General features: G+C 42.8%; 1 protein-coding gene across 5 annotated transcripts in view; it reads left to right on the top strand.

Moving 5' to 3' along the window:
• The window catches only part of NKTR (natural killer cell triggering receptor), a 369,410-nt gene that overhangs the window by 34,225 nt on the left and 312,808 nt on the right, over positions 1–22,377 (top strand). For 3 of the 5 annotated variants that reach the window (XM_029588338.1, XM_029588337.1, XM_029588336.1), the window contains exon 3: positions 864–938. In XM_029588338.1, the coding sequence (XP_029444198.1) occupies positions 864–938 (75 nt within the window). Of the gene's footprint in view, positions 1–863; positions 939–22,377 lie in introns of those variants that run through there. The other 2 variants (XM_029588342.1, XM_029588340.1) reach the window with 1 other exon arrangement.

The raw sequence follows: 22,377 nt of genomic DNA, 5'->3' as shown, positions 1-22,377 counted from the left end.
AAATTATTTATGCTAAAAAATTGGAGAATATTGAGAATTCTCTGAGGAGCCTAAATTTAAGGGTTCTTAATTTTCCTGTTATTAAAATGATGCCTTTGGTAGTTTTCTTCAAGAGTTATCTGGTTAGTGTTCTTAAGATACCATCTGAAGTAATGCCATTAGTTACAAAGGCCTTTTATTTGCCCCAAAATAAGATAGATGTTCCTGGAAATGAATCTCAAGTTCATCTGTCTATGAATCTTACAGATGTATTGGAATTGACTCAAGAGACTGAGATTCTACAAAGAGGGACTATATAAGTGATTTTTGCCTTTATGAATGATAGAAATACTGTTCTTAGATTTTTTCTGACTATTTTATGGTCAGAAAATCTGGATCTATCCAGATGTTACTAGGATAACTCTGGGACAAAGAAGAAAATTTCTATCTATGAGATCTGAGACACTAACACGTGGGACTCAGTTTATACTACTGTATCCATGCAAATGTGTAGTGAAATTTCCAAATGCCAACTGTGGGTTTTTTTTTGAGCCATCACAACTGTGGATTTTTCTGGATTCACACAACCTAAGAATCACTGAATGTAGAATGGACTTATAGTAAGGCATTGGTAAACATCTTATTTTCTTTTTCTTTTTTTTATTTCATGGATGTTTTGCTCATTTTTCTTTCATTGTTTCCCCCTCCTATTTCCTATTGTTCAGGAGGCATATTGAAAATTGTTTTTTTACTTTATTTCTTTATGTAATTTGTTTCTTTGAATGCTTCTCCCTTACTGGTACATGTTTTGTGTTTTATTGTGACATGCATTAAAAAGAAAATTAAAAAGAAAAATTTTAATTTAATGTTTTTTTTTCCCCTAGCTGGTCGCATTACGTTCCAGCTTTTCTCAGACGTTTGTCCAAAGACCTGCAAAAATTTCCTTTGCTTATGCACAGGTATGTAATCATTGATTCTTCTACTTGTTTCTGTACAGTAAGATTGAGTTTATTATTGCAGTTATACAATATTTCAGTCTGTAAAAGTACATTACTAAAGTCTCCTCTGGGTCAGGATTTGGGCACTGGTTCGCTAGTGACTTATTAACATAACTTGCTGGTAATAGAGAGGTAACATGTGAACAATAACAAAGTACTTTAACTACGATGAATTGAGCAAGGCAACACGAGAACAATGAAAAGTAGTATAGATGGAAAACTGCACCTGCATTGAGATTCAGGCCTGGCAGTACTGTGTGTGCAAACCTTGAAATTGGACAGGCAGCATACCCAGGGGGTGCGACCAAAGAAAGGGCCAGGTCTGGGAGGTGGCTGAAAAAGGAACAAGATGACCCCATATAAATGAAAGGCAAATGAGAGAGGGAGACAGGGATTTTTTAATCCTTATTAGTTTTCATTATTGGCTGTTTGTATATGCTGTTTTGAAATATTTTCTTGGCGTTGTGAAATTTAAAAAAAAAATTGTATGAATTTTTTTTTTTTTAATTATTGGATATTCTGTTTGTGAACTGTTTTAAAAAAAATATATATTATTTCCTTGGTCGACAAAAGGACCCTTCTCTCTTAGCTTATACAGCTTTTGTTCTACTGATCATGTGCAGGAGTTGCCTTATAAGCCCCTCAATCTTTTTTTTCATTTAAGCTACATCACAAATGTATACTCTTGTCTTTTTTCTTTGCTCATAATTACCACTATTTCTTGATTTTAAGAATTGCTCTATGGTTTAGCAAACCTAAACTCTTTTAAATGCTAACTAAAAAAAAAAAACCAGCTTCAAGGAGTTCGTGAGTGGTAAGATGGCCATCACTGATGGCAGTGACATTTGTTTCTGATATCTTGGGCCAAACCACAACACATCTAACTGTTCAAAAATTGGAAGAACAATCCAACAGAAGAAAATAGGATAAAGCATAAGCATTGGCAAGTTAAATGTAAGACATTGATAAGACAGGCTAAGAGAGAATTTGAAAAGAAGTTGGCCATAGAGGCAAAAACTCACAGTAAAAACTTTAAAAAATATATTCGAAGCAGAAAGCCTGCGAGGGAGTCAGTTGGACTGTTAGATGATCGAGGGGTTAAAGGGGCACTTAGAGAAGATAAGGCCATCTCGGAAAGATTAAACGATTTCTTTGCTTTGGTGTTTGCTGAAGAGGATGTTGAGGAGACACCCGTTCCAGAGAAGGTTTTCATGGGTAATGATTCAGATGGACTGAACCAAATCACGGTGAACCTAGAAGATGTGGTAGGCCTGATTGATAAACTGAAGAGTAGTAAATCACCTGGACTGCATGGTATACATCCCAGGGTTCTGAAGGAACTCAAAAATGAAAATTCAGATCTATTAGTAAAAATTTGTAACCTAAAATCATCCATTGTACCTAAAGACTGGAGGGTGGCTAATGTAACCCCAATATTTAAAAAGGGCTCCAGGGGCGATCCTGGAAACTACAGACCAGTTAGCCTAACTTCAATGCCAGGAAAAATAGTGGAAAGTGTTTTAAAGATCAGAATCACAGACCATATAGAAAGACATGGTTTAATGGAACAAACTCAGCATGGCTTTACCCATGGCAAGTCTTGCCTCACAAATTTGCTTCACTTTTTTGAAGGAGTTAATAAACATGTAGATAAAGGTGAACCGGTAGATGTAGTGTATTTGGATTTTCATAAGGCATTTGACAGAGTTCCTCATGAGAGGTTTCTAGGAAAAGTAAAAAGTCATGGAATAGGTGGCGATGTCCTTTCATGGATTACAAACTGGCTAAAAGACAGGAAACAGAGAGTAAGATTAAATGGGCAATTTTCTCAGTGGAAGGGAGTGGACAGTGGAGTGCCTCAGGGATCTGTATTGGGACCCTTACTTTTCAATACATTTATAAATGATCTGGAAAGAAATATGACGAGTGAGGTAATCAAATTTGCAGATGATGCAAAATTATTCAGAGTAGTTAATTCACAAGCGGATTGTGATAAATTGCTGGAAGACCTTGTGAGACTGGAAAATTGGGCATTAAAATGGCAGTGAAATTTAATGTGGATAAGTGCAAGGTGATGCATATAGAGAAAAATAGTGAACTTTTCCAAGAGCAAATTTCAGCTCTCCCAGGAGTTGGAATTTCTGGGAGCACACTTCGACACCCGAGTAGGTAAGGTATTCTTACCTCGGGCGCGAGCCCTCAAGCTGATCGATCAGGTCCAGAATCTGATTGCGCTATCTTCCCCGACAGCCTGGGATTATCTCCAAGTCCTGGGCTCCATGGCTTCTACCATCAATCTGGTCCCCTGGGCCTTTGCTCATATGCGTCCGTTACAGAAAGCTTTGCTGTCTCGTTGGCAGCCAGTGTCTGAGCAGTTCCACGTAGTCCTTCCGTTCTTGGAGTCTACTACCGACGAATTACAGTGGTGGCTGTCTCTTCCTCATCTCCTGCAAGGGATGCCTCTTCAAGCTCCACAGTGGACGATAGTAACCACAGACGCCAGCATGTTGGGCTGGGGTGCGGTCTGCCTTTCTCAGTCCACCCATGGGACATGGTCCCAGACTCAGTCGCCCTGGCACATCAATCGACTGGAAACTTTGGCGGACCACCTGGCCCTTCAGGAGTTCCTTCCCCTGATCCGCGGCAAGGCGGTACGAGTCCTGTCCGACAACTCCACCACAGTCGCCTACATCAATCGCCAAGGGGGCACTCGCAGTCCCCTGGTAGCCTTAGAAGCCAGCCGCCTCTTCGCCTGGGTGGAGTGTCACCTACAGTGCCTTGCGGCTTGAACATTGTCTTTTCCGGCGATGTGAGAGGCCGACTTCCTCAGCCGGCAGTCGCTCGATCCGGGAGAGTGGGAGCTCTCGGACGCAGCCATGGCTCTGATAGTGGACAGGTGGGGTCCTCCTCATCTCGACCTCATGGCGACTCTGCGCAATGCCAAGGCTAATCTGTTCTTCAGCTGCTGGCGGGAGCACACGCAGAGGGCGTGGATGCTCTGGCTCTCTCCACCAGGGTCCGGTGATTCTCGTCACTCCCGAGTGGCCGCGAAGGCTGTGGTTCGTGGATCTCATCAATCTAGAGGTGGACGGGCCCCTGCGCCTCAATCATCTCCCTCGTCTCCTCCGGCAGGGCCTGTATTTTTCGACCAGGCCGATCGCTTCTGTCTAGCGGCCTGGCTTTTGAACGGCGTCACCTGAGGCGCAAAGGTTATAGGGAAGAGGTCATCTCCACCCTGCTGCGAGCCCGGAAGCAGTCGACTTCTCTGGCCTATATGCGCATCTGGATGGTCTTTGAATCCGCATGTACGGAGGCGGGTGTCCCGGCGCGCTCTGCCTCGATCCCTTTGGTTCTTTCTTTTCTTCAGAAGGGTCTCTCTAAGGGTCTCTCCTTCAGTTCCTTACACGTTCAAGTCTCTGCACTCGGCTCTCTCCTGGGTAGGGTGGACGGTCATGCCTTAGCTGCTCACCCGGACATGATTAGTTTCCTGAGGGGTGTTAGACACCTTCGCCCCTCCCCCCTCCCGGGCCACGTGTCCATCTTGGAGTCTCAACCTGGTCCTTCGTGCTCTCTGTGCGGCTCCCTTTGAGCCTCTTCGCCATGCTACGCTCAAGGATCTTACTCTTAAGACTGTCTTTCTAGTCTCTATTTCCTCTGCTCGTCGTATTTCCGAGCTTCAGGCGCTGTCCTGTCGGGAGCCCTTCTTGCGTTTTTCTGATTCCGGGGTCTCTCTCAGGACGGTTCCTTCCTTCTTGCCTAAGGTTGTCTCCGACTTTCACATCAACCAGTCGGTAGAACTCCCCGCGTTCTCTCCGGAGGAGATTGCGGGTATGGCTGGGGGCGACCTCAGTCGGCTGGATGTCAAGCGAGTCTTGCTTCGTTATCTTCAAGTCACCAATGACTTCCGCATATCGGACCATCTCTTCGTCCTTTGGAGTGGTCCCAACCGGGGTAAACAGGCTTCTAAGACCACGATTGCGCGGTGGTTGAAAGAAGCCATTTCCTCGGCATATCTTTGTCAGGGTCGTCCGCTTCCTGAGGGTCTGAAAGCCCATTCTCTCCGTTCTCAGGCTACTTCGTGGGCGGAGAGTCAGTCTGTCTCCCCGCAGGAGATTTGCAGGGCTGCCACTTGGACGTCTCTGCACACTTTTGCTCGGCACTACCGTCTGGATGTCCACGCCCCGGTGTTCGGTTTCTTTGGGCGGCAAGTGCTTCGAGCGGGACTGTCTCGGTCCCACCCAGTTTAGGGAAGCTTTGGTACATCCCACAGTCTGGACTGATCCGGGTATGTACAGGAAAGGAAAATTAGTTCTTACCTGTTAATTTTCGTTCCTGTAGTATCACGGATCAGTCCAGACGCCCTTCCCTGTCTGTCTTCTGTCCCCTCGAAGCTTGTTTTCTTGCAGGTCTGCAGATTTTCATATTTTCCTTGGTGCAAGATTAGTGAGCATTTACACCGGAAGCCTTGGTGGTTATTTTATACAAAGTTTATGCAAGAGCGTATAGGTATACCATGCTTCTACATTAATCTATGGTTGCTCCGTTGAGCTTTTTGGTTACTTGCTTGATCCTATTCTTGGGTTTATTGTTTTATGCTTTGACATATGTTATACTGAAGGGTGAGAGAATAGGCTCTGTCCTGATATAGGGCATCCTGCAAGTTTTAGTCTGTCTCCACTTGCTGGAAAGGAGGCTCAACCCACAGTCTGGACTGATCCGTGGTACTACAGGAACGAAAATTAACAGGTAAGAACTAATTTTCCTTTAACGCACGTCCGCGGAGTGAATGAGTTAGCGCTTATCATATGTAAATGCATGTGAATGAGGCTATTACTCATTCAAACTCGGCGGCTGTTTCCATTACTGGCAGACAGGCAGGTTATGAAAACTGAGGCCGAGTTTACCGGCGTCAGTCTTCATAACTGGCAGCCGTGGCGGGTTGCGTTAGCAAGGAGGCGCTAGGGTCACGCAAGCGACCCTAGCACTTCCTTCTTAGTGCGACCCCCTAATTTACATATTGCTTGGCACCCCCCCCCCTTGCGGGCGCCATGTGAGCGTTAAGAAAGCTGGCGCTGAAAAGTCAGCGCCTGCTTTATGCGAAGATTATTGCATCAGCCCCTGAGGATTTTAACTTGTGTTTTTAGTGGGACTTTAGAAGGTTTAATTTTGGAATGTTCAAATCCAATACCTGTTTATTTTGTGTTTTGCATTTAGAGAATCTCCATTTTGTTGGAATTTAGATGGTTTGTTGGTTTTTTAGGCAGGTACCTAGTTTTTTGTTTTTGTTGTTGATGGTCCAGATCTATTAGTAGTAAAAGCTGGATGTTGTCCACATAGATGTAGGCTTTTATATCAAAGGTTTTGAACAGCTGTGCTAGGTGGTCTAAGGTAAATGTTGAAAAGTACTGGTGATAATATGGAGCCCTGTGGTCGCCAATGAGTGATGTCCTGTCAGACAAAAAGGAGTTAAACCAGGTTAAGACTTTGCCACTGAAGCCAGCCTCTGTTGGCTGTGTTAGCGTGATGATATGATTTATAGTGTCAAAAACTGTTGAAGTCCATTGCTTTGTATCATCTACTTCAAGATAGCATCAAAGTGTAGTAACGTACTGCAAGATTAGGGTCAAGGTTTGTCTTGAAGACACTGTACTGGGGCTGAATTCTAAAGGAAAGACTAAGAAATTGTGCTCTGGTGACACAGAAGCACCAAAGGAAGCATCCACTCTTTAAGCTTCAAAGCCAAAGACATCTCATTCTCTCAGCTCATGCTTAATATCAAGTTCTGAGTACTGTAGCTAGGAATCAAGAAGACATGGTACCAAGAGTTCAGCACAAATTGGCACCAATCATCTTTACTGCATGGTTCCAAAAGCCAAGCATTCTAGGAGTTACTCTCCTGAACTTCCCCACTGAAGCAACTGCACTTGGAAGTTAGCGCAGTCTTCTGTCCAGGGCACTTGCATCAAAAGTCTCCAGGGATTCTTTAGAACCTTGTAGAGAAAGTCAGTCTAACTTCTGAGTCCCACCATATTTTTTACTCCATAACCATTAAGAGAACTTCAAAGGAGAAAAGGGGACGTGGTAGCTCATTATGTGAAGAGTGGAGTCTGGCAGATATCAACCAGTTAAACTTGGAGTGTTGAATGACTTGCCTTTGGCTGCTTTCTTTTCAATGCCAAGCATTTTGGTACTGTTGCTAGGCTTTTGGCATAGAATCTCTTGTTCAGTGCCATGTGCACAAAGTTTGAGTCAAACAGATTCAGAACAGAAAACATCTTCATCTCCTCAGCGATAATTGGTCTGAAAGCCCCAATGAGTTGACATTTGGTGCTGAAAAACAGCTCGAGTTGGCGCACTCAGACTTTAAATCCAGTTTTCTATAAAACTGAGTCTGAGAATTTGTTGTTAGGAGGAATTTGATTCTGAAGAGGAATATTCCCACCAGTCTTTACTTGATTTCAACTCTGACTGGGAAGGAATAGATCCCCCACCTAAGGAACTCACCCTAAAGCTTTGTACATGTGATAACTAAGGCCACCCCATTGAATTGAAGGTCAAAAGAGAACTAGAGCCACTGTTTCTTGGTGGTCTTAAGCACCTGGATGCCCCTAAGGAGTTAGTGGCCTTGACTATCCACACAGTATTATGATGTATGTAGGAAAGTGTGAAAATTCTACACACAGTATACCTTATTCTAAAGAAAGTAGGGACACAAGTACTGTGGCCAGGTGGCTGAGAGATTATCCAGTCCCAGTTGCTACACCAGACTGTGGTGGTTGAATCCTCCAAGAAGCCTTAAGATGTACACTTTGATGCCTCTCAACTTGAATCTCGGACATCAGACAATTTTGGAAAAAGGCATTTTCAAAATGCTTTGTTTTCACTCTCACATAGAATCATACCAGACTTACGTGGTATGATATTTGTAAACTAGTTTTAGAAAAGATACATTTATTGAGCTTCCTCAAGAAGAGCAAACTGAAATTTGTGTTCATTTTTAGAATAAAAGGAGCATGCTTAGTCTGCATAAGACATCCTCTGTTATAGCTATGGATGAATGCAGACTTATTAATTTGATTATCTGTCCTCTGTGAAAATTTGCAGGAGAGGCTACCAGATGTGTTCTGGCAGGAATCTCTTTGGTAAGTGATCTCAAGGAGGCAATGCATCTGATACAATCACTCCTTTCTTCAGATCCTCTCCTACTTCAAATTGCTCTCCATATTCCAGATGTACTGGAGTCAAGATCCCAGAAAGGTTTTTTCAAAAGGGAAAAAAAAAACACTTCCATGGTTCAACACACAAAAGACAGCATCAGGACTTCTATCTTCATAAATGTGAACGTAGAAACTGCAAGCTCCATACTGGTACCCAGTCAAAACCAGAGATTATTTTTTGACTGAATCAAGAAATGACAGCTAGTATGCATTCTGAGAAACTTCCCTGTGGATGAAATCTAAGGTTTTATGCAAACTATTGACCCATTGTAACCTCCAGCATTCGGGTCCTTCAGATAATAAAGCACTCAAATTATGCCTGTTAGACATATCTAGGAGTTTTTGTGTAGACCCACACTGTACCTCCAGGACCCACTACCATTCTGTGTCCTGGAGGTACAGTCTCCAAATTACTGACAAAAGTGTTCCGTGACAGGGCTCCATCTGATGATGTCACCCTCATGTGAGGACTAACATCCTGCTGTCCTGGGAGAATACTTGTTACAGGTAAGCAACTCTGCTTTGTCTTGAACAGGTCTCGTTGTCATTCTGAACTTCTTTTTATGCTTCTTAGACTGGATCTGGCTTGATGCAGGTGCAGCAGTTACTGGCTGTAGACAGGAAAAGGAGAGGCTAAGCAAAACACTATATTTGGGGAAAAATGAGGAACAGGAGCAACCTGCTTGCTCCTCCTCCTAATCCCTGAAATTTCTTGGGGCAAGATTCCACTTCTAGTCTCCCATCCTCATATCATCCCAGAAGCTCTGAGCGCCCAAAAGGAAATCAGTTCATCATTGTCTACTCCTGGGGGAATTCTGTGCACAAAAACTTAATTCTACAAAATTCTGCAAACTTTATATTGGTCAAAATAACACAATTTATATGACAGTCTTTAAGTAATTACATTTTAAATTAATACAGAAAAAAGTTATTACTTAGAAATGCAGAATGTACTTAGAAATTCACTGTAAGAGTGTCCCTTCCACTCACTCTACCTAATCCCCTGGCCACTTTGTCCTCTCAGGCCCCAACTCCTCCACCTGCCAGTATCTCTCCCCTCCACCCCTAGGCTCAACCCCTTCCACTCTTATCACCACACCCAGTCTTATCAGTACTGCCCCTGACACAGCTCCCTCAGTCCCTCCCTCTCTCACACACATGCTCCCTCTCTCTAGTACACATACACACACCCTCATACAAGGTCCCGCTCTCTTGCATACACACCAACACAAACTCCCTTTCTCTCTCATGCATACTTCCTCATACAGGCTACCTATGTCTCTCTCATGCACCCCTTCACACAGGATCTGTCTCACACATACCCAATCCCTTCACACAGGCTAGCACCCTCCCTTTTTCATACACACGAGCTCCCAATCTCTCTCACTCTCTCACACACACACACACTCTCTCCTTCACAATGTCCTCATATAGGCTCCCTCTCTCTGGCACCCACACTCAAGCATTCCCCCCCCTCCCGTGCTCTCTCACACACCCTCTCCCTGCTCTCACACCCTTCTCCCTCTCTTACACACTCACGCTCACTCACTCTCACACGGGGCCTTCATCTTCGCCGCGAGTGGAGCATGTCCTGTGGCACAAGGGGACCTTCATCTTCGCCGCAAATGGCATGCCGAGGCCTTCATCTTTGTGTGTTCTGTTCGCAGCATGCCGGGGTTTCCTCTGCCATTTTCTGCGCAGAATTTGGCAATTTTGCGCAAATTCTGCACTCTGCAATAGCACGGTATTCCCTCAGGACTAATTGTCTAAGTCTTGATATTCCTCCTGGGATGTGGTGCTAACTATATCACTAATGTTGAGACTAATCCCAGTCACCCATCAGTTAAAGTAACCAGCTGTCATTTGATTCTCTAACATCCCCTCTGTGGGACAGCGCTTAAAATAGTACAGAGTAAGCCAATAGCTACAAATTTTTTATGCCGTTGGCTGAGATGTTCTAGTCCTTCAACAGCTTCTTTGAAGGAAGGGAGCTCTCAGCAGGTTACAGCCTCTGCAAGGCTTATCCTCTTTACTTTCTCCAGTACATCAATATCTTTTTTGAGATGCAGCAACCAGAAGTTGATGCGCACTAACTCTGCCACGTTGGCGCACACTATCGGGAGTTAGCACAAACTAACTTGAAATCGGGGCCCCCCCCAAAAAAACACCCCGAACCATGGGAAAAATGAAGCCCGAGACAAAATCCTAACATGAAGCACATCTCTAATAATTTCTAACATTCTGTTTGCTTTTTTGACCACCACAGTGTTATGACTGTAGGTCGCAGATGGCTGCGACCGCATCAACTCTAGCATGGCCTAAGTAGATGTGGTTCATCTATCTCAATAAGTTATCGATACACCTTCCTAATGACCTTGCTCACTGCTGATGCAGTGAGCAAGGTCATCTAGCTCAGCGATTCTCAACAGTTTGTCGCAGCTTCCCAGTGTCCTGCTACTCTGATTGCTCTTCTTTCCCTCTCCTTCATCGCAGTGAGTCACATATATTCTTCCACTAATACTGTTGCCATTCCGTCTAGGAAGGAACAGCAGCAGTATAGGTAGAAGCCAGTGGTGTACTAAGGGAGGGCGAGGGGGAGGTCCACCCTCAGTGACAACAGGGAAGGAGTGCTATCGGGAGTGTTTTGTAGCAACTATCAGCTGATTATATTTATTTATTTATTTTTAATTTTTCTATACCGAAGTTCCTGTAAGAATACAAATCACACCGGTTTACATTATAACAACAAAATTCACTTAGGAGCGTTACATAGAACAATGAAGGCATATAAATATGAAATGAATTATAACTTAACATATAGTAAGCTGTAACTTATCCTATCGTATAAATTAACTTCTCGTAAATAGATGTCTCGGAGGAATGCTTTGGAGAGGTGGCTATTAAACATGGTAGGAGCGAATTTCGGTAGAAAGAGAGGAGGCATTAACAGTCTGAGGTTGCAAGAATTAGGAGTCTGTGAAGGCTAGAGTCTGGAGTATGGGAAGAATAGCATTAGGAGTCAGGGAAGGCAAGGCTGAATAGCCATGTTTAAGTCTTTTTTTGAAGGAAGATGGGACACTGCTCTTGCCTGAGGTCCGGTGGTAATGCATTCCATTGATGAGGTCCTGCTGTCAAAAGGGCCCTCTTTCTTAGGGCTGATTTTGCTTGTGGGGCAAACAGGGTGTCTTATAGGCGCTTCTGATTGGTCTGGATGAGGTATGTGGTGTGAATTGAATAGTGGTGTCGATGGATGTGAGGTTGTGTTTGGCTTTATGGATAATTGTGAGGACTTTGAAGAGGATCCTGAACTTGACGGGTAGCCAGTGGAGGTGCTGAAGAGTGGGGCTGATGTGATCTCTTATTTTGGTGTTGGTGAGGATCCTGGCGGCTGAGTTTTGAACCATTTGAAGAGGTTTTATGGTGTTGGCTGGGAGCCCAAGCAAGAGGGAGTTGCAATAGTCCAGTTTTGAAAGGATGATGGATTGCAGTACCAGACTGAAATCTTGGAGGTGAAGGAGAGGTTTTAAGTTTCTGAGAACTTGTAATTTGAAGAAACAATCTTTCGCGGTGGTGTTCACAAAGTTCTTTAGGTTAAACTGATTATCTAGGATCACGCCTAGATCTCTGACGAAAGGAGATGATATAATCATTGACTTGGCTGAATGAGATGATGGTGGTGGTGTTGGAGGTTTGGTGAGGATTTCCTTTGAGATGATAAGAATCTTTGTTTTGTCGCTGTTTAGGACCAGGTTGAGCGTGGATAGTAGTTGGTTAATTTCTTGGAGGCAGGTGGTCCAGTGGTTCAAAGTTTTTTGAAGAGAGTCTTTGATTGGGATGAGGATTTGGACATCATCCGCGTAGAGATAGTGGGATAGTTTTAGCATTGTGAGTAGGTGGCAGAGTGGTATAAGGTATATGTTGGAGATAGGGAAGATCCTTGTGGGACACCCAGGTTGGAGCGGACAGGGGGAGATTCTTTATTGTTGATCCTGACTTTGCAGAACCTGTTGGACAGGAAGGATCTGAACCAATCAAGGGCAGGACCTTTGACGCCAATGGTTGTTGTTCAAGAAGGATGTTATGGTTCACAGTGTCAAAGGCGGCGGACAGATCGAGGAGAGCGAGAAGATAGTTTGTCCTTTTTCCAAGTTTAATAGGATAGTGTCTGCTAGGGATATGAGCAGGGTTTCAGTACTACGTGTTTTTCGAAATCCGTGTTGCGTGGGAGAGAGAATATTATGCTCCTCAAGATAATCTGATAACTGTTTATTGACTATTTTTTCCATTATTTTTGCTATCATGGGAAGGTTAGCTATTGGGCGGAAGCTAGACGGGTCTGTAGGAGGTAAGTTCGTTTTTTTTAGAATAGGTTTGAGAATAGCGATCTTAAGAGGATCTGGCACTGATCCTTGGGATAAAGAGAGGTTAATGTCAGAGATTGGCTTTGTACAGTCTGGTGGACCCAACTGCAGAAGAAAAAAGAAAACATGCTTTGCTTGCGCTGAGCGCATGCTTCTCATACCAGCTCAGCTGTGCTTGCTGGCAGTTCTGTCCCTCTCCTGGTGCCTTCCTTGCTGTGGCCAACGGTTAGAGGCCCAGCGCAGCACAGATTTATGACACACTGGCATGGGTTCCCATCCTTCTGCCAGTGATTAGAGGCCCCCAGCGTGGTAGCATGCTAGTGGGCTTCTTGCACTTCACCAGCAGGAAGGAGGATCACCTTGGGACAGAGGTGAGTCACATTGTGTTGTGACAGAGAAAGAGAGGGGGTGAGAGTGAGGGATGAGAAGGGGAGTGGGTGGTGAGTGACTGAGAGGAAAGGGAGGGTGAGTGAGTAGAAAGGGTTGTGAAAGAGGGGGAGGGATGGGAGATGAGTAGGGGGAAGGGAGGTGAGAGTGGGGGAAGGGGGGGGGGAATGAGTGACTGAGAGGAGGGAGGGGGAAGGGGGAGTGAGGGAGAAGAGTGTAGAAGAGTGATAATATAAGAGAGCGGAGAAGGTTTGTGTGTGCCATCCACTAATCCATGACAATCTCAGGATTGCTGGAAATCAAAAGTTCCCAGGTATGCATGGGGGAGAATTGTTATCCTTATTAGTTTTAATTATTGGGTATTATTTGATGTCTGCTGTTTTGGAAATTTGTAAACATTTGTACAGGAGTTGTAATTATTGGATGATGTACTATTCATCAGCTGTTTTGATAATGTATATTTTTAGAATGATTTTACTATTCTGATTGATTTATATGTGATTGTCTTTTTTGAGGAATAGTGTTCTGCTTTTCTATTGTTGCACTGCATACACAGTCTGGCTTTTTGCGATTTCTGTTTCAGTTTTTGTCTGTGTGAGTGAGAAACACAGGAAGTGTGTATGTGAGTGCGTAAGCATAACCCCAATATACGATAATCTTAGGGTGACAGATTTGGAGAATAGGATATTTTTTAAATCTTTATTAGTTTGAATTATTGGGTGTTGTTTGATGTGACTGCTGTTTTGAAATATTTTATCGATGTTTGTTTAGGAAATTTTAAAATTTATATATGGGTTGGAGGTGGCAAAGGAAGTATCCGCTCCGGGTACGAAATAATTTAAGTACATCACTGGTGGAAGCTCTCCCCCACAGCCTAGAACAGGAAGTGATATAAGTGGGACGAGCAAGAAGAGAAGACCATGCTGCATAAAGTAGCGTCAGAAGCGTGGACCCGGACCGCAATCAACGTCAGGAGAAAGAACAGAATTAGCCTCTGCAGCCGATGGGATTCTTCATTCTCCAGCCGTGGGGTTGGAGGAGGAGGCTACTGCAGCTGTCATTTGTGTTAGGGGGGGTTGTGAGTAAGAGAGAGCCAGAGGGAAAGCGAGCATGTTTGTGCAAGTGTGATTGACAGTATGTGTTGAAGTGAGAGCGCATTGAGACAAGACAGGGAGATGACTGGTGTGTGTGTGTGTGTGAGAGAGACTGGTCAAGGAGGTGACTGGTATGTGTGAGGGATACAGACTGGTCATGGTGTATAATTGGTGTGTGTGTGAGAGAGAGAGAGAGAGACTGGTCATGGGCCCTAAGGAAGAGGATCGTGAGGACAGAGCTTCAGCAGTCACTGCTGCTTCTGGTGTGTGATGTTGGCCTGCAAAGGAAAGGAGTAGGAGAGTTGCTGGAGAGGGTAAATGATGATGGCTTTTTAAGTTTATTTTTCTTCATATACTGCCATTTTTAATTATTGGGTATTATGTGATGTGACTGCTGATTTGAAATATTTTATTGGTGTTTGTAGAATTTTTAATAATTTTTATGAGTTTTTAATTGTTGGATGTTAGTCTATTCATCAGCTGTTTTGAAACATTTATTATAGTTTTACTGTTATTTCTGTGTGGGGATCTACAGCAGTTTGGCTTGGTCTGTTTTCTTAATAGGAGGTATATTAGTGTTTAGGGCCTGGTTTAATATTTGTAATGTTGCCTTTTCATAGATAGTGTTGTTACTGTTTGAGTGCCTTCCATAATGCAGGTGTAACTTTGTATGTATTAGTTTGTGTGCATTATTGCAGATCCTGGGACTGTTAGGCACTATTTTTGTTTCCATTTCTCCAGTTTTGCACTGCATGTAGAGTAGCGTTTTTGGGTTTCCATTCCAGTTTCTGTCTCTATATTTGTAATTTGTAGTCTTTTGGTGAAGGTCGCTTTTGTGGGTGTAACAGAGGTAATGTATTTTACTGGCATGTAAGCATTTATGCTAATCTTATTTGTTGTATTTTCTCAATTGGACATGTATTGATGGTAAATTACTGTCTTTTCATAAGGAGGGCTATTGTGCCTGGTAGTGGAGGGAGTTTGTTTTGCTGTTACTGAGATGACACCAGAACCAGAATATCTTTTTTTGTATGGTGAATTGTATGGGTATATCCTAGTTCTGCTCTGCACCCATTGTTGGGGGGGGGTCAAGGGGGTTCCTGTGGATGCAGAGTGTATATTTACATTTAGCCCTGTGAAGGTCATATGTTCAGTGTGTCACGCATGTGAGAACTAACTGTCAGGTGTGTCCCAACTGAAAAAAGATTGAGAGCCACTGGTCTAGATCACTAGAATTTCCACTTGATCAACTTAACAGCATGGATGATTGAACACTTTGTTAGTTTCTTCTCTGTCCAAAGAGGTTGAGGATATCATCATTTCGGCTAGGAAGCAGTCTACAGAAGGTAGTAATTGGCTAAATGGAGGAGATTTTAATCCTTTGTCAAAATATATGAAGGGATTTTTGGCATATGAAGCCTCCAGTTTTGAAACTTCTGTGCCATGGGATCTCTTTATCCTAGCGCAACTGGTGAAGCCTCCTTATGAGTTGGAGTTGGTCTCTTTGAAGTTTCTTACCTGGAAAGTGATGTTCGGCTAGAAGAGTCTGCAAAATACAAGCTTTAGTCTCATACTCTTCTTACCTTCAGTTCTTTCACAAAAGAATGTTGCTCTGCACCCATCCCAAGTTTCTGCCTAAGGTGGTTTCAATTTTTTTTTCACATGAATCAGGCTATTTTTTTGCCTTTGTTCTTTTCAAAGCCTGTAAGAGCAGAACTCATCTGCATCGTCTGGCGTCTCAACTGTTTGCATCATATGAGCCCAAAAGAATTGGAGTAGCAATGGTCAAACATACTCTATCCAACTGGCAACTGGACTGTATTGCATAGTGCTATGCATTCACAGGTCTCCAGATTACAGACTCTGTTAAGGTTTATTGAGCCATGGATACTTCAGTTGCTCACCTGAGAGCTGTTTCCATGGAAGACATTGGCAAAGCTGCAACTTGGTCATCTGTATACACTTTCTTTTCCCACTACTGAATAGATAAATCTTTCAAGAAGTGACAGTAACTTTGGACAAGCAGTTTTGTACAGCCTGTTAACTCAGTAGTCTACTCTCCATGGTGAGAGCTGGGTTACTTATTCAGTAAGTGCTCTGTGGTGTGACCCTCAGCTTTGGATTCCCCATGTTATGGCTAATTCAGCCCTACCCACCTACCTCCTTGGAGAGTTAAGCTTCACAGTTGACTGAGAGGCTCAAAAGGCAGTGTTCTCACAGTAAATATTTCACATGCTCAGTAGAGCAAAAGCTCTTCTGAGCTCAGGGGGCGTGGTCTGTTGGATGGCATTACCCACATGTTAGGGCTAATTCATCCTGCTGTCTACAGAAAACCCCGTTACCAGTAAGCAAACTTGCTTTCCAAGTTCTCCATCTTATGGTGCACCATTTATCTCTAATCAAGTCTGCATTCCTAGTCTTGAAGTCTGATATCTGTTCCATTCAACCCAGCCTCTCACCATTATTCTCTAAACATTCTCCCCGGACATTAACTTGGGCTTGTAACAGTAAAATCACCCAAACCTTTTCTATTTTACTTGACAAGGATTTTTCCATATAAGCTGTGGTACTCCATGAGGAATACAGACCCTACAACTGGCTTAGCTAACCCTAAAATCCACTTAGCCAGATCTTCATCCACTACCCCTGTATTCATGGGGCTCCATGCTCCTTGGATGCATCCAAGACAAACTCTTCAGCACTTCCACTCACTTGATGTTCTATTTCTTGTAGCACTGGGGACAGGAATTCTCGCCAAGTCTGTCCTTCCAGCATGAGCTGCTACAGATGTGCCTTCCGCATCTGCAATGGCTCATGATAAGCCCGGGGATAAGTTTATCTCCTGGATGCTGGGTTATGTTGCGCTTCTGTGGACTCAGCAATGCCTCATAGTCACTCTGGGCAGGCACCCCAATGCCGTGCCCCTCCTTCTGAAGCAAAGCCTCCAGCAGTTGGGCCCATTAATCCATCCTATGACACTTGGATATGCTGTGGGGAATCCACCAAACTTTGAGGATAATTTTGGGTCTTCCCCTTTTATTTTATCATGCTGGAACAATGTGAAAATGGCACATTCCTTTAGACTACACCTCTGAAAAGTATTATGGTTGCTGTGCTAGTCTGCTTGAATATGTAGAAATAAGGGTGAACGCATTCTAGCAGGAATGTATTCAAGTATTCAAGCATCAAAAACGTTTCATCAGCTTTAATGTATTTCACCTATTTGGGATATTTGAAACTTATTTGTTTAAAACAGTGAGACAATGTATATAAGGTGATACAATTTGGAGTAGATTTTTATGGATACATTATTTCCTATGGATTATATGGGTTGATTGTGCAGCATTAGATAGGGCAGAGTTTTCCAAACTTTTCATGTTGGTGACACACTTTTTAGACAAACATAATTTCACAACACAGTAATTCAGTCTACTAGCAAACCAGAGGTTAAAGGTTTAAACGAATGAAACATATTTCAACAATTTATGTATGTTTGTTTAAATATATACATAAATAAAATGTTTCACGACACAACCTATCTCATGAGAACCTTTCATTTATATTAAATATTTAATATTCCAAGATTAATGTTATAATTTATGAGTAACAATAATAAAACAAATTGTCTTTCCCCCCCAGCACATGTCTGGCCCCCACACTCATGTACCTCTTCTTTTTGATTGTTGCCCGTTAAGTGCTTCACTCCCTTCAGGGTTCAAGCCTGCCGGGCTGCATAAAACCTTCCAGGATCACCCGACACTGTTGCTTGCAGTCAGTACTCCTCATGGCCAGGCCTCATCGGCAGCAGTAGCCAATGACAGGAACAGCTGGGCTCAAGTCCCACCCACCAAGCCCAAAAAAACCCACGATTGACAGCAAAAATCGCCCAATAATAAGCAACCCACAAACTGAAAAAAAAAAAAAAAGTGAATTTCTAGGGGGAAAAAAAAGCCGAAACTCGTGTCAGAGTAGACCAGGCTTGCGCGACTCACCTGCACACTGCAGGCGACAGTAACGTGTCGCGAAACAGTTTGGAAAGCTCTGAGTTTAGGGTCTTTATGTATGAGTGCAATCAAGTAGTGTTTTTAAATGATATGATATACAAAATATTGGTGTTCATCATATGTATCGCCACTGTATTGTGATTATGTATAATTATGAGACATTTTTCAATTGTTTTTAATTAATTAAAGATTTTAAAAATATGATTGTAACGTGATTCCTTAATGTTTAATATAGTCTAGTTTTTGGAGTCTTTACCTTTTGCAGAATTAAACATCATAAAAACAAAGAAACTCTGAACGTTACCAATTTTTTAACCCTGTCTTGCCATAACCCAATGATCAAGGTATACAATAACCGAGGGAAAATAATCAAAATTGGTTCCCCAATGTACACAATTACCCAAATAAGGAGAACCTTATATCATATAACATAAATGATTTAAAACACACATTTATTAAGAAAGACACATCTTAATGTAAACCCACATATACAATCATACATTTAAAAACATCACAAACATGAAAGTCATATAGGCAGAGAATATTTATAGATATAATGTAATCATAAACAATATAACATTCAAATGAATCTTCCCATATATTGTATTAAAGTGCTTCTAAGTGCAAATTCTCGTAGCTTTCAGCTGCACAGCTCTCCTCCGTTAAATTCTCATGGCTTTGAGCTTCACAGTTCTCCTTCATTAATCACTGCCATAATGAAATTCACTTGAGTACTACCCGTCACTACTCCCGATACTACTCCCGACGAAGATCTCCGTTTCACCTGACAAGCAGGCTTCCTCAGGGGAAACGTCTAATATCCCTGCAACAATCAAACAAAACCATTTACCTCATCCCACATAAAACAAATAACACCATATCGCTTTAACTATAAATCCTTACCATGTGAGTCCAACCAAGGGACACACAAAAATTGTTATCCAAGTCACGAATTTCTTCAAAAATCTTTAATTCACTTGAACTTCATCAGAGCTTTATATCCATTCTTCAATTTGGTCACAAAACTGCAAACCACAAGCATTATTTTAAATAATCAAAGTTTAAAGAAATGAGAGACAGCATACAGCCTGAACAAACGCTACCACCACATACCTTCAAAAAGTGGAAGTGACATCATCACTTCCTTTCTGCAAGGATCTCCATTCTACACACCTACTGCTTTGCCTACTCTATATATAGTCCTCAACCACCTCAACTACCAATTAAAGAACTTAATAAATTCACTCATCAACCAGAATCCGATACTGCAGATACTAGAGGGAACCACACAGTCAACCCGTCATAATAGATCTGTACCAAAGCTCTCTAAAAGGGTCACCAATAGATTGCAACGAAAAGTGAACTTCCATCCCACCCAATGATCGGCAACGTATCAGCAAGCCAGACAATGTGCCCTGCTGAGCACAGGCTACCCGGAAAGCTCCATCATGTGCGAGTCAAACAAATTTGTTTGACTTTTTGAATTGCAAATAAAAAAAAACTATTGGAAAACACAAACGTTCAAGGGTTAATGGTCATATTAATTGTGATCTAAGTGCAACATTGGCCATTGTTTCGCATATAGCTTCATCAGGAGCACTATGATCACATTATAAATTCCAATTGAGACAAACAGACCTTCACCACTAGTGTCTTTGTATTTGAGCAAACTGGAAGTGACACAAAAAACGTCAAATTTAAGTATTATTTTTAATTTTTTATATTGATTTTATTTTATCTTATAGCAGACGTAGCTTTTATGAGGGACGAACTCATCTCACAGCTATATGAAGCTATATGCGAAACAATGGCTGTTGTTGGGCTTAGATCACAATTAACACGACCATTAACCCTTTAACATTTGTGTCTCCCAGTAGTTTATTTGCAATTCAAAAAATCAAAGAAATGTCTTGTTTAACCCATACATGATGGAGCTGTCCGGGTGGCCTGTGCACAGCAGGGCACATCATATAGCATGCTGATGCGTTGTTGATCAGTGGGTTATTGCAAGACAGGGTTAAAAAAAACATGACAACTTTCTGCAATTTTTAATTCACAGTTACTATTTATTGATTTTAATAGATTGAAAATAATTAAAAAATGAATGTGACATGCAAAAGTTTGGATAACTTTCCAATTGATTCATTACTACTTTTGTTTGATAAAAATTGCTAAGGCCTAAAATGTTGATTCTCATTTTAGGCCTTCGTTTAATCAGGTGAAGACAATTCCAGTTTAAACCATGCTCTTTGTTCTGCAGTATCTACTTTCAACAACCATGGACTCCTCTTGGCAGAGGAAGGCTGCTTAAAAAAAAATATCTTAATACTCCCATCTAGCAATTTCAACTATTATGGAAGTTACATGGAATTGGTGAGGTTGGGGCAGGATATTGCAGACCAAGAAAATTATCTGATAGAACTAACCAAAAACTGTTCTGATCTGCAAAATAGAACCCACAAATCACTGCAAATGACCTGTTATGAGTGGTAGTTCACAGTACAGCGTTGCTTACACAGCAATGATTTACATGGGAGAGTTGTTGGAAGGAAACCTTTTCTACAACCCTTTACAAAACTTGTCTAAAGTATGCAGAACAAAACCTTGATAAGCCTTTAACTTGGGATAGAGTGCTTTGGATTGATGAAATTAAAATTTAACTGCTCTGCCATAACCACACAAGATATATTTAGAGAAAAAGAGAAGCATTTGAAGAAAAACACTTGCTGACCATTATTCACGGGGGTGAATCTATTATGCTTTGAGGTTGTGCGGCAGCAATTTATTCCATTAGATACCGTTTTGGCAGCTTAAACATTATGGGCTGCCATCTGGTACAAGGAGTTCTCAAAGCAGCCAGTGGTTTACATGTTTCATTCATTGTCTAGAAAACATTACAAAAAAAAAATAGAAATTCATAGATACAAGCTGTAATATAATAACCATTCTTAAGCTTTAATATAATAACCTGATGCTGAATAGCTAGCTTTGTTTTAACTAAGATGTCATTTGTCTCAGCCCACCTTATTACAAGAAGGGGCCAATCACAGGGAAGATAGCATGAATGACAAATAATGCCAATAATGAAAGTCAACATAAAATACTTGACATTCCACATTTGATTAAGATCCTGTGAGCTGACTGCCACTAAAAAATAAAACATTCTTTGCAATGAATAGACTCAGGGTTATATTGTTGCCACAACAAAATGTAACATGTTGAATAACAAAAAAAAAAAAAATGTACAGTATGTCCAATGTTTGGCTGAAAGGCAACCAATAGTTGTCAAGGAGTGATTCTGTTTTCTTAAGAATTTACTTCCCAGCAGGCCAATACAGTAAAGTGCGGCCGTGGTTACCCTACTTCTAACCTGCTTTCTACTCACAATTTGGCCGCCTTAGTTCAACCTGCGATTCACTATCCCTTTTAACCCATCCTTACCGCCTCTTTAAATCAATGGGTAACCCTTTCCGCCCGCGGCATGTATATGAGATGTAAACGATCGGATTAGCTATTCCCTCCCATACAGTAACGCGTGCCCCGATTATCGCTTTTTAAACCTGCAGTTTTGCCGCACGTTTAACCTGCTAATTTACCGCCTACCCCTGCCTTAGTGTGGAGCGTCAGGCAAGCCGAGACAAAATTTCATGGGCCACGGAGCAGCCCCAGCCAGCCCTGATTCACTGCCTGACCCCCTAACTCCCCGGGACAAGACCGAAGTGAATCAGGCAAACTTTCCGCCAGCCCCCGCTCACCTGCCCTGGCCGCGTCCATCTCCCGTGCTGACAGCTCCGGAGCAGCCCCAGTCCTCTCTCCCTCCTCCTGGGGACAGCCGGTGGCGACAGCGGGCACTCCCCATGGCTCCCTATTCTCTAAAAGGTAATGTGCACGCCGTGATCTCGGACGTCCAGCCGGGTGCTCAGGTCACGGCGTGTGACGTCCGAGGTCACGGCGTGCACTCATTACCTTTTAGAGAATAGGAAGCCATGGGGAGCGCCCGCTCTCACTGCCGACTGTCCCCGGGAGGAGGGGACGGGCTGCGTGGGAGATGGACGTGGCCAGGGCAGGTGAGCGGGGGCTGGCGGAAAGTTTGCCTGATTCACTTTGGTCTTGTCCCGGGGAGTTAGGGGGTCAGGCAGTGAAGCGGGGCTGGCTGGGGCTGCTCCGGAGCTGTTTGCGCAGGAGATGGACGCGGCCAGGGCAGGTGAGCTGGGGCTGGCGGAAAGTTTGGGGGGAGTTAGGGGGTCAGTCAGCCCTTCTCCTGTATCCACTTCCTGTTACCTGTCATTTCAAATGTCATTTGAAATGACAGGTACCAGCACACCCAGGATACTGTA

This window comes from Rhinatrema bivittatum, chromosome 2, assembly GCF_901001135.1.
Source record: "Rhinatrema bivittatum chromosome 2, aRhiBiv1.1, whole genome shotgun sequence".
NCBI lineage: Eukaryota > Metazoa > Chordata > Amphibia > Gymnophiona > Rhinatrematidae > Rhinatrema > Rhinatrema bivittatum.
The sequence above is the reverse complement of the archived record's forward strand: the minus strand, read 5'-3'. Positions and strand labels throughout refer to the sequence as shown.